The sequence below is a fragment of the Brachycentrus maculatus genome, unplaced genomic scaffold (genome assembly GCF_059751285.1).
Source record: "Brachycentrus maculatus isolate JH-2025_06_01 unplaced genomic scaffold, ASM5975128v1 h1tg000005l, whole genome shotgun sequence".
Classification (NCBI taxonomy): domain Eukaryota; kingdom Metazoa; phylum Arthropoda; class Insecta; order Trichoptera; family Brachycentridae; genus Brachycentrus; species Brachycentrus maculatus.
Window position 1 is genome coordinate 1007915 of NW_028280760.1, and position 14999 is coordinate 1022913.

The 14999-nt window shown below is 32.6% G+C and overlaps 1 protein-coding gene across 1 annotated transcript; it reads left to right on the plus strand.

The window, feature by feature from the left end:
• Positions 1-5780: 5780 nt before the first annotated feature.
• LOC148313783 (uncharacterized) lies at positions 5781-8085 on the plus strand. The gene is made up of 3 exons (XM_088277969.1): positions 5781-5881; positions 6817-7372; positions 7906-8085. Exons 1-3 carry the CDS (start codon positions 5833-5835, stop codon positions 7916-7918), a joined length of 618 nt encoding a protein of 205 aa, XP_088134095.1. The 5' UTR covers positions 5781-5832; the 3' UTR covers positions 7919-8085.
• The last annotated feature ends 6914 nt before the right edge of the window (positions 8086-14999 follow it).

Sequence of the window (14999 nt, forward strand, 5' to 3'; positions counted from 1 at the left end):
AATTCATACGAAAAATCAAAATTTAAGTGCAATACTTTTTGTAATACTCGTTTCTTAATTATTTTAAACATATTGTATATCTACCACATGCTTTTTTTAAAGATTATTTTAAAACAATAAGTAAGGTATGACGATTTTTCAAAATTTAAATCCCGTTAAAACTGTTTAATGTTGTAATTTTTTCGTTTAAAACTTGTTTAAACTGGGAAAAGTTCAATTTTAGTTCAGAAATTATTTAATACTTCATTTTCGTAAATACGTCGAATACAATTAATTTTAAACGTGAAATCATTTTTGACACATAAAAACATATGTTGAAAATTGAACAAAATAGCAATAAAAAATAGTTTTCTGAACCAATCACCCTCTTAGCTATGCTCTTTTTAAATTCCTCGAAGAAATCAGTTGCAACAAATCAATGATTTCGCTGGAACCAATTACCCGGACAGAGTGAGGTATATTCATGATGATATTGTGATATGTTTATTACTATGTATATGTTTGTTACTCTATAGAGTAAATTGGGAAGCAGACTTATCTTATTATTTATTTGTAAATCTATTATTTACAGATTTAATGTTCATATATTTTTGAGTATTTTAAAATAACGAGATACTTCTCTAAAAGCAGTATTCCTGTTTAGGGAGAGAGTTCGCGACAAACTTTATTTATAACTGAATTGTTAGTAAATTTTTGAGTTATAAGTATACTTAAAATTAATCCTTGGGTTTATTAAAGTAATTAAAAAGAGTAGGTGTAAGAAAAATTAAATGAAAAAATATTTGCAATTTTTAAGAAAATTATTATTATTTAGTAGCGTTAATCTAGTTAAGGAGATTATTTCAGTGATAAAATTTCATTTTTTAATTCATCGTTATCTTTCTCCATCCTCATTTCTTCTTGTAAAGAATTAATTCATTTATTGAAACAAACTTGTTTTGTTTTTGTTTTTAGCATGATTATGGAACCATTCATTTTTCATCGGTTACTTCTTTGATATTCGTTTATTTGTTAATGATAGAGATTTTATTAACTTTATTCATGATATACCTAATCGCTCAAACTTTTTAATGATTACTAAATCAAATAAGTTTATGTTTTTTAGAATAAATGAAATTATTGGTAAATAAACAAAAGAAAATATTCTCTAGAGCATAATGCATAGGGTTCATTTTTTAAATATCGAGATTGTACGCATATACAATATTTTGTATATCTGTGATTACAGGGAAGAGGGGCATAAGTCTGTGGTATATATCACAGAATTATGCCTCTCTACCGTTTCATCACTGATATATATATATACTCGCTTTAAATTCGAGTATATAGTTAATACGTTTAAATGACGGAAACATACAATCACCTTTTTATTATGAATTATAATAGTGATTTTAATTTTGGCATGTAGCATCGATCTATCGTCCAAAAATTATCGCGATTATGACTCGCTCCCTTGCTAGAATCGATCTGAAATTTCGTATACTTATGTCGCTCACTCCTTTCAACAGCGTCATAAATAAATAAAAACTTGAGTTTTCAGAGATCATTTTTAAAGTTAAAAAATATAATACAATTTATTACAAATTCTTCAAATTTTATTACAATTTATTCAAGCCACTTATTGAACTTTTTACTGTGCAGCAGATCTTTTTATGTAAAACCTGAATGTTTTTTCTCCATTTGAAAAATATTAAGTATATAAAAAATTTTTAACAATACCTTTTCTTCAAAATGCAAAAACAAAACTTTCTGCCCTAAATATTAAGTGAAAAATGTGCCACTTTTGCTGGGATATAGTACATTTTCTGGGCATTCCGAAAACATGCACAACTGAAAATTGATAATTTTTTATATATGACGTTCTTAAAAGGAGTGAGCGATGTATGTATATACTTTAATACTCCTTGCATTTTAGATTATAATTCTAAGATACACATGTTTAAAAAATGACTAATTTATTTCTCCAATTTTCGAGGGTTTTTCATTATTATTCTTATTAGTATGAATACTTAAATATTAAACAATACCAGTCCCATTGCTATAGGACTGTCTTACTAGAATCGATTAGATCGATTATTTTAATTAAACGTACTTCTAAGTTCTCTTGAGAAAATCGTGGCAATGTATAATTACACCTCCTTGTAATTCACATCGAAAGATGATATATAACTCCGTCTGTGTGAGTGAAACAGCTGATCTATAATATTATACCTGTACGTTCCTTCCAATACCCAGACAATATTGCATTATACATATGGTACGTATGTTTCTTCATACACAATGTTCCAATCTCGGTCAACATAATCGTCGGTACCTATATCTAACTTTATACCTACATATTTATTCGATACAATACCTACATATTTTGCAGGAGTGGATTGTAATCAAGTTGAAACCCACCCAAACATCAATCATATTTCAATTTAAATTAGAAGTGCCGGCGCCATTTGCTTCCTAGAATTTCATGTACACTGTTTTATCAGCCGAATATTGTAACATAAAACTATAGTACGTTTTATTGAAGGGTTATTTTTTTAAAGGAATAACAATAATAATAAAAGCATTTATTTTAATCTTCGCATCGCCACATTCATGCAACACCTCATACGTTCCCGCCGATTATTCCGACTTATGACCTATCGATTTCAATTATTTGAAATATTTGATCATGTCAAGTTTTCCTTGGTCTTCCTCTGTTTCTATTGCCAACCACAGTCGCCTGTTAAATAATGAAGAAAGAACGGTAAAACAAATTTATGAGACGAATGTGTCACTGTTATTTTGCCTTGTCTTCTTCAAGGATGGATATTTCTATCTTTACTTATCTTTACTAACTTTCTATCTTTACTTACCTATCCATCCCTGAAGAAGACAACGTGTTCTTCGAAACCTATTGGAAACTTACTAAATGCAACCATAGATAGCACTCATGAAGGAGCATGCGCAAGATGTTTTCAATTAAAGCATAAATTTTCGTAGTGCGGTTGTCAATTATGGGTAGAACGGTGAATGTTACACGTGAGTCTTTACAATGATCACATTGATCTCTTTATAGTGATCACTTAAACCAGACTATGACAGGTTGCAACCCCAGACATACGTATTCTTCTTCATCTATGCTGAGATGTAAAATAGCCTATAATTTATCAGTGATCACTTATACCAGCATATAACAGGTCGAATGTAAAAACACTTAAAGGCAAACACCAAAAAAAATTCACTCATGAATTACATGAAATGATAGTAACTTCAAACATAAAGAGTAAAACCACTCACAGGTAGGAATAGGCTATAAAACTTATAAAGTTAGAACCTTAGTAGGAAGATGGTAAGAGGTGTTGCATTAGCTGTAGCCAGATTTTAGATTTACTTGGATGTTCGTATTCTTTTTCATCTATGTTGAGATGTCAAATATCCTATATTTATCAGTGATCGTTCAAGGCAGCCTATATCAGGTCGAATTTCTCCTTCTCAGGTCTCAATCCTGCGGATTGGTCTGTAGCAACAGATAACATCTCTTTCGCCATTCTCGCCTATTTTCGAAAGTCCTCTTCAGCTCCTCATACGTCGAGCACTTAGAGAGAAAAAACACTTTAAACTTAAAACATGAGTAAACCCACTCACAAGAACTAGGAATATGTCATACTTATAAAGTTGGAGCCTAAGTAGGAACATGGTAAGAGGTGTCGCATAAGCCGTAGCCAGATTTCAGATTGACTTGGACGTTAGGTGATCGAATGGAAAAGCCCCAAGAGCGCCCCTGCTAGTGCGCAGTAACAGCGCGCAGCGGTCCGGACGGAGCTGACCTCACGATAATGTTTATTATTGTCAATATTTTTTTGTTCTCGTGATCAGCACATCTACAATTTCGCGTTCGGGTACCTTATCTACCTACAATCTAAAAACAATTCCTAGTATCATCATCAACCGCTCCCATACTGTCGCTCCATACCACCAATTTATTTTCTCATACTACATTATCAGTGTAACATAAATATGCTATTATTTCGTCGTAATACATTTTTGATTTAACTAAACTAACTAACCTTAACTCCGCTACATACAGGGGTAGGCAGAGAAAATACTCTGTCTTTGTAAACATTATTCGCCCTCCACATTCATGCAACTTTATTACTAACGTGAAATTTATTTTCTCATACTATAATATCTGCAGTGTAATGATCAGCACGCTTCTGGAGGTCCTGGGTTCGATTCCCAAAGGGGGTCAAATAAATATGACAGATTTTGTCACTGTAATATTTATTCAATATTACCCTGGACTGGTTGGTACTTGAAGCGGAGGGCTGATCACCTTTCCTTCATGTGTAAACGATCAAGATAACACTACGTTTATATGACGCAATGCCCTTTGCACCATTGGGGTGCGGATAAGGGTTTTACTTTAGTACTTACTTACTATAATATCAGTATAAATATGCCATTATTTCATAGCAATACATTTTTTATTTAACTAAACTAACTTACCATCACGCTGCTTCTGTGCAGGGGTAGGCAGAGAGAATAGAAAGCCACACTTCTCCTACGTTCATGCATCTCCTCATATATACGTGCCGATTATTTTAACTCCTGACTTTAACCGCTTCCAAGTTTTTGTCATACCTGATCAAGTCAAGTTTTCCTCGGTCTTCCTCTACTACTTTTTCCAAGTATTCGTCATATCAATATTAATGAACTAATAATTAGGAGGATTACTAGCAAAAATTTATCATTTATTTAATGAATTTCCTCGCAGATTGGCTAAGAAACAATACCATCGAACAAAGTAAGCTAATACTGGTCAAGGTGAGGAGTTAATGATACTGGTCATATTATACAGTAGTTTTATATGAGTGGATAGATAATACATAATTATATTGATTAAAGTTTTAATAAAACAGTAAGTATAAGAAGCATCAAAGTGATAAAAATAGACGATGAATTAACGTCAGTTTTGAGAGAGAATCAATAGTATAAAATGTCGTTACTTTGTTTTTTTTTGGTAGTGAGTCTTATATTATAAAATTATTTTTATCATTCCTATTAAGTTACTTTTAAAGCCTCTGAAGACTATATTGCTCACTCTTCTCAACAATGTCATTTATCAAAAATCGTCAATTTTCAGTTGTGTATGTTTTCGGAATGCCCAGAAAATGTACCATATCCCACCAAAAGAGGCATATTTTTAACTTGATATTTCCCCGCTACTTGGCAGAAAGTGTTGTTTTTGCATTTTGAAGAAAAGGTATTGTTTAATTATTTTTTTTATGCATCCTAAATATTTTTCACATGGAGAAAAAACCTTCAGGTTTTACGTAAAAAGATCTGGTGCACAGTAAAATGTTCTGTAAGTGGCTTGATATTTATTTTTAATTATTTTTTTTATTCTTAAACTTTAAAAACGATCTCCTAAAAAATCTAGTTTTTTTTATACATGACGTTGTTGAAAGGAGTGAGCGATATGTGTGTGTATAACGTAGGTATATATTGTCACGTAGATAAGGGAGAGAGGATGAACGTATAAACCGGGTTTCGTGCAATAGCTTTACGCGAAAGCGACGTGTTACCTATCCAGTGTTTTGGCACAACCGCGTCCTCTCGGGGGTTAGATGCCGCGAGGTACCTCCGTCAGGTTTCGTCGGAAATGTATAAAAACTTACGGTAAAAACGGCCCGAGAGAGCGTTCGCAACGAACCTATTGGTAAAAAATACGGTAGTAAAAACTAGTTTGTATGGGAGCCGGGAGCTAGTCATATATAAGGACAAGTGAGGAGGGAAGGTCCGAGTCACACAGTGGAACGGAGCAAGAAGGTGAACATACAAGACTCTGCAGATATGAAGTTCTTCTTGGTGCTGGCGGGGCTTGCCGCCCTGGCTGTTGCTGGTGAGTTCTGTGCGACGAGCATCATATCACAAGTGTTGTTTATTCAATTTCACTATTCTCATCTGAGGGTCTCACGAGGGTCTGTCAGAAAGCCTAGATGCTTCTGTATCAGATCCGGGAATGCGTTGAGATAACTTTCAATATCAATTCCCAGCTTTGACAATTTGTCTACAGCCGCTCTGAACAGCGACTAAGTGCTACAGGGGAATCACTCTCTCAAGTTTAAGTCTTCTTTATATGCTGCCTTGATCTTCATCACTTTGTCGCCATGAGAAGCACTGAATGCATCGTACAATTCTCACGCGCAGATTGAGGTTCAGTTTTCGATATATCAAATATATTTGAGAGCACTCGAGTCTGAAATTAACCAAAACGTTATTTTAAAGAATATTATTAAATAATACAGTTAAATTATCCACTGCACATTATTAAATTATCAAAAATAACAGTTTTTTATGAAGCACATCTACCTGAAATCCATAAAATGAACGTTGTTAAATATTTTTTCTTGAATATTTCATATGCTAATTTCAACCATAGAAGCCACATACGAAGTTTTACTTGAAAAATACGAATAAATCTGAATAATACATACATATCAGGGATAAAATGGTGAACGTCACAAGTGTACTTATAATGTAAATTGATTACTTAAACTAGCATATGAAAGGCCCTGTAAATACTAAGACTTTCATATTCCCATCTTAATAGAACTTTTCATTTGTGTTGAGAAATCTATAAAAATCTTATGAATAACATTACTCCTACATTTGGCACTTGTGAACAACTAATGTTTTAATTTAGCTCTAAACAATGCTGAAGAACTCCGTAAAATGAAAAATATTCTCTTATATCGGTGTTGGCTTAGGTACACGAAGAAAAATATACCCTGTAACCAATTGTGACGTTAATGTAACGTTCCTTTTTTATTTCAGATGCCGACTATATTCCTCTTATCAGAGTCGCCCGCGGCGGGTATGGCGGAGGCGGGGGCGGCGGAGGGGGCGGGGGCGGAGGCTACGGAGGGTTCGGGGGCGGTGACCACGGGGGCGGTGGACTAGGGGGCTACCAAGGGGGTGGCGGATTCGATAAGGGAGACGGAGGCTACGGAGGCAGCCACGGTGGTCTGGGTAGCGGTGGATTCGGCGGTGGACTTCACGGAGGTGGCGGTGGACTCCACGGAGGTGGCGGTGGACTCCACGGAGGGGGCGGCGGATACAACGGGGGTGGCGGTGGAGGCCTCCACGGAGGCGGCGGTGGACTCGGCGGATTCGGCGGTGGACTCGGAGGACACGGTGGTGGACTCAGCGGTGGACTCGGCGGACTGGGAGGACACGGGGGCGGCGGACTCGGAGGACACGGGGGCGGTGGACTGGGAGGACACGGGGGCGGTGGTGGACTCCACGGAGGGGGCGGCTTCGGAGGCTCCCAGTCTTCGGCGCAAGCGTCTGCATCCTCTTCCTCATTCGGAGGCGGCGGCGGATATGGAGGGTGAGTGAACATACCCTTTCATAATTCTCATTACAGAACAGAAAAGAAAATCACTAAATTCGAATCATACTTTTGTTTTATGGGCAAACGCGCTAAATACTACAAAGGCTAAAAGGTTGTAGTAAATTAATTATAACTTTAGCTATACATATTTAATTAAATATTACATTGAACCGACCAATAGAAGATCTCACAGATATAAATTATCATTGTAAATCTCGTTATATTATAACGAAAGCGACTTTAGTTCGCTTCGACTTTTTTGACATATGGGTCTTGGCGGCGATAATTTCCTAAATAATTTAATGATTTTTTCCTGGATTAATTTGTAGGGTACCTACATGGGGGTGAGATCTGGCCTAATATATATTTTTTGCTTAGACTTTTTATTACAATATCAAATTTTAACAACAACACTCATAGCCGTTAATAATCCATTAATAGGAACAACGTTGTTTGTCGTATTTTCTTAACTAAAAACAGATAAATAAATTTCATTTTATATTTAATTATTTTTTTTAATCTTGTTTCAGCCATCACCACTAAGCGACGCATCCACCCCGCGTCCGCTTCAGTTCTCCAGTTTCCGGGATTGCCGGAACTCGTTACTCGCTTCATGTTAAATTTTGTGATACTAAATATAATGATAATATCCTGTTTTTGCCTGCACGCATCCCCAAATAAAGAATTACTTACAATCTGTTGAAAAAACACTCGATGATGCTTTTATTACCGCTCTTACCTTTATCCAGATTTATTATTTTTTTTTTAAAGATAAATATTTCGCTCACTCCTTTCAACAACGTCATATTTCAAAAAACTTGATTTTTCAGGAGATCGTTTTTAAAATTTAAAAATATAATAAAAGGTATAAATATCAAGCCGCTTATTGAACTTTTTACCGTGCAACAGATCTTTTAAAGTAAAACCTGAATGTTTTTTCTCCGTTTGAAAAATATTTAGTAAATTTGAAAAATAATCAAACAATACCTTTTCATCAAAATGCAAAAACAACACTTTCTGTCCTGTAGCAGGTAAATATTAAGTTAAAAATATGCCGCTTTTGCTGGGATATACTATATTTTCTGGGCATTCAGAAAACATGCACAACTGAAATTTGTCGATTTTTGATACATGACGTTGTTCAAAGGATTGAGGGATTTGTGTTTTATTATTTACACAAATCTTTAAACTTCATACTATTTCTGCGAGCCTAAGCGGCTCATTATAAGAAATAGGTATAAGATTGTGGTAGAATGGGTTCGAACCGAGAAACTCTGATTGAGTCTGTGACAATTACCACGGGACCACAACCCGACACTTAACCGGTAAAAAGTATTACCCGGACTACGCGAGGTACAACTATACATTTGAAGGTCATTTCTCTAAACTTGATCGCTTCTCGAATTTTTGAAGAATCACATTTTTGGGGATTTAACAGTTCAATATAAAACAGTATGTTAGGGGATATCGCAAGCACAGAATTCATTCCATCGGAGACGTCACATGTTTGTTCACGCCCGATATTTTATAAATAATGTTTATTGAATTGTTTTTTTATTTTATTGATTATAATATATGTAAAAAAAAATATTTTATATATATTTTTTTAACTCCTTCCAATAACCTTTCAATTTTTTTTCTTTTCATAACCATGTAATTATTTCGAAGAAAAACTTATTTTTTCAATGCAAAAACGGTGTTTTTACAAACAAATCCATAACGTAAAATGTTACCTGGATTTAGACAAAATTAAGTTGCGACTTAACGAATGCTGGGCTTTAAACATATTTACAAGTTTTACAAAACAAGTACCTACTTGTACTGTTCCAGTTACAAAATTACACATTTTTTAGTGTGGGTATTTGTAAGGATAGGAATCCTCAATGTCCAATACAGTTCGATTCCTACTTATTCTACAAGAATCCCTATGTATTAGACGAAGGGGCGTATGTGTATTGATGGCAATACACATACGCCATCTTTGCCGAGCACATAGGCTTTCAATCAGAATCGTATACTTTTGAGTAAGGAGAATATGGAAGTCTGAGTATTCACAGGGTTTACGACCTGTCATAGGCTGGTTTGAGTGATCACTTTATACACGTGTTACATTCACCATTCTGCCCATGATTGACAACCACACTAAGTTGTATATATCCTTTAATTGACACCTTCTTTCACATGCAAGTTCTCAGCACCATCTATGATTGAGTTGAGTAAAATGGGTAGAATGGTGAATATTGACGTGTATAAAGTGATCACTTAACTCTGCCTATGACAGATCGTAAGTCCTGTAAATACCCAGACTTCCATATTCTTCTTGTCTATGTCGGATATCAAAATCCCTCTCTCTCTCTCTCTCTGTGAACAGACACTATATTATGGCAATATCCTTCTTTTTGTCGATATTTCGAGTTTTTTGGCAGGGAGGTGCTAGAAGAAATATTGGGAAGCTGTGATATAGGCATAGCCAGTACTATTAGTATTTGTAGTTTTAGTTATATTTTATAAAGTTTTATAAAATGTACCACAAAGTTTGTGCAAAAAAATTAAAGAAAAAACATTATTTTGTTGACTCGTGTATTGAAGAAATAATGAAAACGTATATTTAATAATTTCATTTTATTGTATATAATATAAAGGTACACATAAAAATAGTACAAAATGTATACAAAGGGTATTTAATTATTTTTGAAAATGCATATAAATTCACCATACAGCCTGCCGTACTACATACAGACACATAAACTGTGTCTGTATTTTGAAAAAAAATTAGCAATGTGATGCTCAACATTTAGAAGCTATTATTTCCAATGCAAACTTATTCCAAATGGCACATACAATTAAATTTATTTTAATAATACGTACACAGTGTATAAAGTGATCACTTAAACCAGTCAATGTCGGGTTGTAAGTCCTATAAATGCCCAGACTTCAATATTTCCATTTTAATAAACTCCTTCTATGTTGAGATATAAATAAAAATCTCGATAGTGTATTTTTTGTGAAATAATATTTTGGAAATTCAGATCTTGGAATCAAACAAAAACTTACAAGTAATTTAAAATATTGTAAACTAGAGTATAATTTTTTTTTAAAATCTGACAATTTTTTTGCAGAATTTGAAATAAAAATTAAAAACAGTGGAACCCTGGGAATCCAAACTAATTGGAGCTGTGGCCTGTTCGGATTTGGAAGAGTTCGGAATAGCTGAGAAATTTAGAATACAGTACATACATAGTATTTTACACTACAGTAGTTATGTTGTACACGCATTTTACATTTCAATCTAATATACCACTGCTGTATACTTTATTAACTTTTGAATAATTTTTAAACAAAATTAGGTTGTATATAATAATTTTACGTAATAATAAATACATTCTCCAGTCTGCGTGTTTTTAAATGTTTTCCTAAAAACGGTTTTCTTCAAAATCTTGTTTGAATTTCTCGGGATTTTGGATTTCCAGGGTTCTACTGTAGCTAAATGAAGGTTGCTCCCTTCTGGGTACAGTACAGCAGTGATTATGGTAATGAGTAAAGGCAACTGGCCGCAAGTTAACCCGATCACTACTGATCAAAGAAAATAACTTTGATACAAAGTATGAATAATAAGTCATGTTTTAGCAATAAATTTATTACAATCTTAACATCCTATCCCAACAAATAAGAGTTACAAATCCTGATCATACAACTATCCGTAGTAGTTACATAGAAGACACATTTGTGTAGTGTCAGACATATCGCTCACTCCTTTCAACAACATCAAATATCAAAAAATTTCATTTTTACGGAGATCATTTTTAAAGTTTAAAAATATAATAAAATGTATTAAAAATAAATACTAAGCCACATTTTGAACTTTTTGCTGTGCTACAGATCTTTTTAGGTAAAACCTGAACGTTTTTTCTCTATTTGAAAAACATTTAGTTTATTTAAAAAAAATAATTAAACAATCCTTTTCTTCAAAATAAAACTTTCTGCCCTGTAGCGGGTAAATATTAAGTTAAAAATATGCCGCTTTTGCCAGGATATAGTACATTTTCTGGGCTTACCCAAAACATGCACAACTGACAATTTTTGATATTTGACGTTGTTGAAAGGAGTGAGCGATATGTCAAAGTTATGGCCATTTGTACAAGAGACCTGTATCATACAAGAAATAATTTTCTTAAAAAAACCATTGCATCATTGCAAAAATTAAGCAAATGTCAATTTTTAACTTGCAGCTTGTTGCCTTTCCACATTAGTATGTTGGTTATCATTACATTTTCGTTAAGAGGTAAAAAAAAAATATATAACAACTATACAGTTCGACTCGTTTGAAAAAACAGTATTAATTCCATTAAAAAAACAGTTTGATTTGTCTCCGTACCCTCAAGTATATTGTCTTATTACACTTATCAACAAAAACATGGTATCAAAATTTAAATCAAGGCACATTATATAATAATAATTGGTAACATCGCGTCTGTGGGTAGATCTTAACATATTTCGTTGCTTCGCAAAATATTCTTAGTAATTAATTAAAAATAAGTTATTCCTACAGAGAACCATAATAAAAGTGATAAGAATACAGAACAATTATTGAAATAGACAACTTTCAAAGTTTTCTTTTAAAAATTAGCAATTTAAAACAAACTCTACATTCGTATCGAGAATTGTCATATTTCTTTTGTTTTTATTTATATACGATTGATAACCTAGCATCAAAAAGTTTAAAAAATTTAATTTTAATCATAGAAAAAATATTATTATGATTATCAGACACAATAATTATGTATATAAAACAGTCTGCCTACATAGTGTGATGGTTAGCGCGTTTGGCAACAGCGCTGGGGGTCAAAATAAATATGGATTTTGCACTCTAATATTTGTTTATAACTGTTTTAGTGATGAGATTTTTTCTTATATGTATGCTAAAATTGATTGAGATATTTTTGAAAAACGGTCCATTTAAAATTTAGTGGATATTTTAAAGATAAAACAATAAATTTTTACAACATACATTTTTGAAAATTAGTAAAATTTGTTTGTGAATATTACTGACAAATACGAGAGTGTGGATTGTCAGCGCTCTAACGGTTAATATTACTCTGGACCTGAAGCGCAGGACTAATTATATCACCTAACTTAACATTGTGTCGATCCAGCAGTGCTCTATGCACCATTGAGTCCGGATAAGAGAAATTAGTATGCATAATATTATGTACAGTAATATCTCAGCTAACAAATAACCATGCTAAGAAAAAAAATGTTGGCGGCATTTTTCTGTGATGACAATCGTGGGTTCGATCAATAAATCACACAGATGAGTTTGTGTAGATGGAAGTGTGTAAATAGTGGTATGGTAATGTTATATAGTATTGCTTGTATGATGGTGTAGTGATTGTCCCGATAAAGAGACAAGTATATCTCAAAACTGGTAGGGAAAAATAGTAAAAAAAGAGCTTATTACATTTAATAACTAACATTCAGCTAAAATCTCTAACAGTCGATGGTTTAAATATTAATAAAATTCATTATCTGAGGTATTACTGTAGTTTGTGTGACAAATATTTAATAATAATAAAAATATTTAATAATAAAAATAAAAAAGTACATATTTACAGAAATCATTGTACAATACATATCATAATCAATATATTCTAAGAGCTCCAATAGGGACTCAATTTTCAATGTGATAAAATGGCAAAACATTGCATCTCCTTATTCAATTTTATATTATTTTTTTACAGACTAATCAGATATATTTTACTAATCATAATGATAAAAATATTTAAAATAACATTATTTACTAATATCTAATGCCAACATTGAGAAAACATAAATATAAACATAGATCTTAATAAATTACTTATGCAAGCTGCATACGCTGAGGTCGAGTGATCTTGGATTTTTAAGTAATCACACTTAGTGTTCTCCCGTTATTACTAACAATAGGGAACAATCCGATGTTTGATTATCGAAAATCAAATGTAGAAAAACAATTCTAGAAAAATCTGTTATGTTCTTATCAGAATCTGCAATCAAATATGGGAGATATATTTATAAGAGACAGAAATCAAAGTCGGTCAAAGTTGATAAAAATGATAAAATTTACGATCTATAGTTCTAAGCTTGCGGACCCTGTTCTGAGTAAATAGTACATAAAGTGGAAATTGAGAGAAAAAAATTACTATTAAGTTATTAATGCGAAATTGTTACAGTTTATACAACACTCACATGTTCAAATTGCTTTTTTCACTAAGCAAGTTTTGATTCCAATGAATAGTCAAATCACTAAAAATTATATCCACGACAAGCCCAAACATATATAATTACGCTGAACTAAAGCATTTCATATAAATCGAAAGCGATAATTCTACGTATAATACCTAACTACGGTGTTTTTTATTGCACTGCGCTGTCTTCAATTTTAATTACATATTAACTAAATACACATGGGATTATATTGCAAGTGTATACAATCTATAAATATCAACACGTACATACATACATTTATGATGCTCATGTTATGTATACAAAATATTTTTTTAAATATTAATACAAATGTATGGTGTACTAAGCGTGGAGAGCATATATGCGTACGCAAACTACATCCGAGAATCTGGACAGTACACTTGCCTCCTTGTATATAATTACAGATATGCGGTGCCGTATGCGCCATTTAAAATATGAAACAAGGTACCTGAAAATATCAGTTAGCTTATCTAGAAGTACAGCTTTTTACTTTGTATTTATTTTTTTAAGAATTCAAATCGAAACATTTTGAAAGATGTGTACATGTACAAACCTATTATACAAGTGCATAGTAAAAAATGCCTATAATATTTAAAAGAAGTTCATTTTAAAAATGGCAACTGCTAGTTAATTATTAGAATGAGTCACAGTTCAACAAGAAACCGTATAAATCACATAAAACATAGTTGTCACATCGAAAAACCTTTCAATTAACACCAAAATATAATAAAGTATATTCAAAATAACAAGTACACTTCAAAACTAACTCTAAATAAATTTAAAATAGAGTTTAAATTTAATATGCATTTAAAACGATAGGTATATGCTTTTACAAATTATTGATAGTTCATAAATATGTATTTCAAAAGCTCATATAAGGATAATTCTATTTTTGCAAATAATACTCCGTGTGAAGAATTATTTGCAAAAATAGAAAAAGAGAAATTGTAACCTTGGGCAGATTATTCTGGTGCAAAATCTAAAAAAAAACTTGCGAGCTATTTTACTTTGTAACACATATGTTGGTAAAGACATGGATTAAATATATAATTCAATAAATGTGAAAAAGGTGTAAAAAAAACTTCCGTCTTATACATACACAACCTGGTATCAAAGCTAAGTAATATTTTTAAATAATGATTGCTGTCACGGGACGATCCACAGTAACATAAAAAATTTATTAGGAAACATGAAATATTTATCATCTAGAAAAGCAATATCAAAATTGCGTGGATAAATTAATTAACACAGAAAATGGTAAAATTGATTTAAACTAGTTAACAATCGAATTATACACGAAATAATACATGCGTAACAATTGCACAAGGGAGGACTCGCACATTCCCATTATTAGGGGATGCGTGGGAACACGAGTGAGCGG